The sequence below is a fragment of the Urtica dioica genome, chromosome 8 (assembly GCF_054948205.1).
Source record: "Urtica dioica subsp. dioica isolate 48M chromosome 8, U.dioica_male_clone48M_v1_H2, whole genome shotgun sequence".
Lineage (NCBI taxonomy): Eukaryota > Viridiplantae > Streptophyta > Magnoliopsida > Rosales > Urticaceae > Urtica > Urtica dioica.
Window position 1 is genome coordinate 32,730,878 of NC_142763.1, and position 4,148 is coordinate 32,735,025.

The 4,148-nt window shown below is 34.6% G+C and overlaps 1 protein-coding gene across 2 annotated transcripts; it reads right to left on the reverse strand.

Annotated features, from left to right (window-relative positions):
• Window positions 1-1,418: 1,418 nt before the first annotated feature.
• On the reverse strand, window positions 1,419-3,437 carry LOC149389302 (uncharacterized). Of its 2 annotated transcripts, none has more exons than XM_089622859.1 (4): window positions 3,015-3,437; window positions 2,474-2,535; window positions 2,226-2,375; window positions 1,419-2,043 (listed from the first exon to the last, which is right to left on the reverse strand). In XM_089622859.1, exons 1-4 carry the CDS (start codon window positions 3,408-3,410, stop codon window positions 1,974-1,976), a joined length of 678 nt encoding a protein of 225 aa, XP_089478985.1. In that variant the 5' UTR covers window positions 3,411-3,437; the 3' UTR covers window positions 1,419-1,973. The 2 variants fall into 2 exon arrangements, with proteins under 2 accessions (XP_089478985.1, XP_089478984.1); XM_089622858.1 differs by having other exon boundaries at window positions 2,226-2,378.
• Between the last annotated feature and the right edge of the window lie 711 nt (window positions 3,438-4,148).

Below are 4,148 nucleotides of genomic sequence, written 5' to 3' on the forward strand. Positions count from 1 at the left end.
CTTGTACATTATAATCTTCTTTTTCCCAATTGTTCCTTACAAAAACTTGATATCTTTTGGAGCAAAATCTAATGTGCACAACAAACAAAGAAAGGTTACTCATTCACCGCGCGGGATAAAAAGAAAAGAAGGCAATGTGGGCGTCAGATCCAAAGCGAGGCAGTACTCAACCATCGCACGTGTCACGCCTAATTAAATTAAAAATGCACTCATTTTTTTTGGGTTGTTGTTGTGCTCTTAATAAGAAGAAATACGAAAGTGGTTTTGTTTTTGTGCTTGAAAAAGCGAAACCTAGAAAGCTGAAAAACTCACATGGAATGGGACAGGATTAATGGCTTTACGACACGTGTTGCAATCATGCCAGTGTGTGCTATGTACCGTGCTTCTATTGTTTCCGACAATGTCTCTCTGCAAAAACTTAAATAAATAGAATACATTTACCATTTTACCACTAATAAGTAACAACCTCTCATCATCAGACCACACACAAATTTTTCAAAATGGTCACAAATACATCCATTTTCCGGGGCTGTATAGCTATATATTGTTTTGCTATCGAATATGGCAGAAGCACCATTAAAAAAAAAAAATTGAAAAACCGGTGAATACAAGCTCCATTACTATTTTTTTTTTTTTGAAGACGTTGATTTATTAATTCTATAAGGAGATTATATTTTCGTAAAATAAAAAACAACACAAAAAAATTTCTTAGTTTTCAAAATTCCGATTAGCATTTCCAAATAAAAAAGCAACGAAATTTTAGTTAACCGAAACCATCTCACGCTAGCTTTTCAACAAACAAATAAATAAAATAAATCCTAGTTTTTAGCCTTAAAGAAAGTACATACGATGTTCAATTTGAGTTCATGCTGAAATTGTGATATATGAGCTTTAATCAAATTCTTCGTTTTGCAGGTGCAAGTGACTATGCTAGCTGTCCTTTTCCTTAGACCCCGTACAAGGATATGCATATAAAAACAACCGCAATTTGAATATAAAATCCCATTATATATATAGATATACATATAAAGTAGGTGTAATATGCGTGTGTGAGAGAGAGAGAGATAAGCGAGGACTCATACAAGAGAATTAATCTTCATCACGTATTAAGATGGCCTTTTTTACGCATACAATACAATATACCTTTTTTCACTTTTATTTTCCCCTAATAGGAATTTTTTATTTATTTTTGATTGGTTAGCTTATGCAATTTTGTGGTCCCATTGTACCTATGTTTATTGTCCTATCTACACAAAGAGGAAGGAATCGTTCCAGTACTTGAACGCATATCCCGGAGGGGAAAAAAGAGAATCTCATTCATAACAAGATATGTGTAGCAAAAACAAACTACAAAATTATTGGAAGCTCCTAGTAATAACAACAAACTGTAATATACCACAAAAACAAAATCGCTAGAGAGCAAACTTGAACAAAGAATAATACATGTACATACATAGATAAATATGCATGCAAAATTACAATTTGAAAACAGCCAAAAAAAAAAAAAGATCAAAACAAATAATACCTTTGACAGTATTCCAGAAACAACTTAAATAATATAAAAATCAGTGCACACTCTTTCTATCTTCTAAATAATAAACTAACAAATCAAACTGTCAGAAAGGTAATGTAGTTAAAATTAGGGAACTCGAAAATTGAAGACGAGCGTTTTTAATTTTTTTTTTTACTTATTACGAATTTGCTGCGAAGAAGCTTCTATGAATTTGGTACAAGTGAGTACATGTATTAATTTAAATAGGACAATCAAAAGGAGCTTTCTTCTTCAGCTTCGTCTTTACAATGTCGTAACGTACGAGTAAATAAGATAGATGAACTGTACATATCAAGAATAATTAAATTAAGCTAAAAATTTAGAATTTTTTTTTTCTCCCCAATTCCATTCTAGTCTATGTTATTTTAGCTTAATTAATTCTATTTCTAAACCTTTTTCTTTTTTCGCTCTTTAGTATTCTTCATGGCTTCAAAGAAACCCACTGGTAACGACCTTCCAATGGCAAATCTTTCACAATATCATAGTTGTACCTGCACGATGAATAAAAATGGAAAGAGAAAGAAAAAAAGTTTGTTAGTTCGTTATACCGATCCATCCTGCTAAAATGCGCGTCAGTTTACGTTAGCATAGGAGCGCTTATCCTACGCCTCTGAGTAAAAGTACTGTAGCTTTTTTTTTTTTTTTTTTGTGAATTGTAAAGACTTGTACTAACTTTTCGGCGAAGCGCTTTTGTTCGGACTTCTCGGCCTCGGCAAAGAACTCTTCAATCTCCTCCATCGGAGGGTATTTTTTCTCCGCCAGCGAGGGCTGTTCCGTAATTTCCTCCGAATCGGCGAAGAGCACACTCGACGGCGTTGTTTCTCTGCTGAAAGTGACATAGCAACAATAGTGAGAAAAAAAAAAATTAGTGTGAATGTGGATGAATTGAGACTTGAAAGAGAAAAAAGAAATGAGCGAGACCTGAATTTTGTTTTGTTGATAGACGTTGAATCTGCACTTTCGGATTCGAAATTACTCTTCGCCTGTAAGGTGATGTAAATAAATTTACGCATCGTCAAGCATATAATTTGACTTTGAGTTTAATTGAAATTCAAATCAAATTTCAGTTATCAGTATTCAGTACAACAGCAAGATTTTGAGTTGTGTGTTTTTCACCTCCACCAAGAAAATGCATGAAAATAATATAGCATTTATTATATTACAAAAAAAAAACAGTTGAAAAATTAACGAAATATTTGAAAATTTAAGTACTAGCACGATTCACGCCTGTTCACCGCTTAAATTAGACACTTTTTTTTGTTCAATTAAATTGTATCCAGGCCTGATTGTATCTATTTTTTTTAGCCTCATCATAACTTTTCTGAATTCATCAACAAGCAAAAAAGGAGCTAAAATTAAACGGCAAAAAAGAGGAGAGAATGAAAACCACATTTTTTTTTGCTCTGAAAGAAAACCGCATTCTTGCTAAGCGAAGGTTTGAAATTAAGTGAAAATATCGAACCTCCAGATCTGCCAGCTTCAAACATTCCTTGCCGAGGTCAATCGACTGATCATTACAGCTGGAACAACACGACGAAGAAGACGACCGCGACGGCGAGTTCTCAGGCGAGCGATTCCCGCTCTCCGCCTCTGAAGATCGTTTCGCCGTGGAACGCTCGTCAACGCCGAGACTCCCGAGCTCAACGACGACGCCATTGTCGACGACCTTCCTCTTCTTCGAAATCTCTTCTTCTTCTTCGGCGGTGGTGGAACGAGCTCCGTCGCGACGTTGACGGAGAAGAAGATCGTCGATCACTTTAGTTCCTTCGTTTCGCTCACCACATTCTTCCATTTCTCTCTCTATCTCTAAAAACTTTCTCTCGTTGTGGAATCTGAGGGAGAGAGAAAAAAAAAGCATATAATAATAGTGAGTGAATTTTTATTTTTGTTGGTAAAGAATAAAGATATAATAATAGTGATTGATAGTGTGTGGAAAGTGGGAGATCCGAGAGGGATGTTGATTATGATGATGATCACGAACGGGGTAATTATATTTGACGGCTCAGATTGGTTCTGAATTTCCCTTTATTAATAAATATTTAATATTTAAATCAAGAATGATGACGTGGCAACACAGTTGTTTGAAATGAATTAGTGGCGTTGTACGGGGTTAAAATCGACAAGAAACGGAAACGGTGCCGTTACGAAGATCTGGGCCGTTGAGCGATCCCAGGAGCCGGGACGAAACAAAACTCAACGTTACCATTTTTTTTTTAACTTTGGGGGTAAAAAAAAATTAAATTACCGCTCGCTCGGTTAAATATGAAAACAGGCATACAAAAACGTAGACCCGTTATAAACTATAATTAATATATCATAACAGCTACATGAATGTGAGTGAAATGTATTATATCATTTAGATTTGGCCCTTTATTACGCGCTGTTATTTTTCTTGTATGATTAGATACATTTATCAAAATAAGCTGATTAGCTCCCATTACCATAAAGAGTTTAACATACTATTCTAGGTCAATTTATACATCATCAACTTTGAACATTATTAAAGAAAAAAAATACATCGTACGTTGACTAGGAATGGTAGAATAGACTACTCCACGTAGTGAATAATTTACTCTATAGTCTCATAAAAGATTTA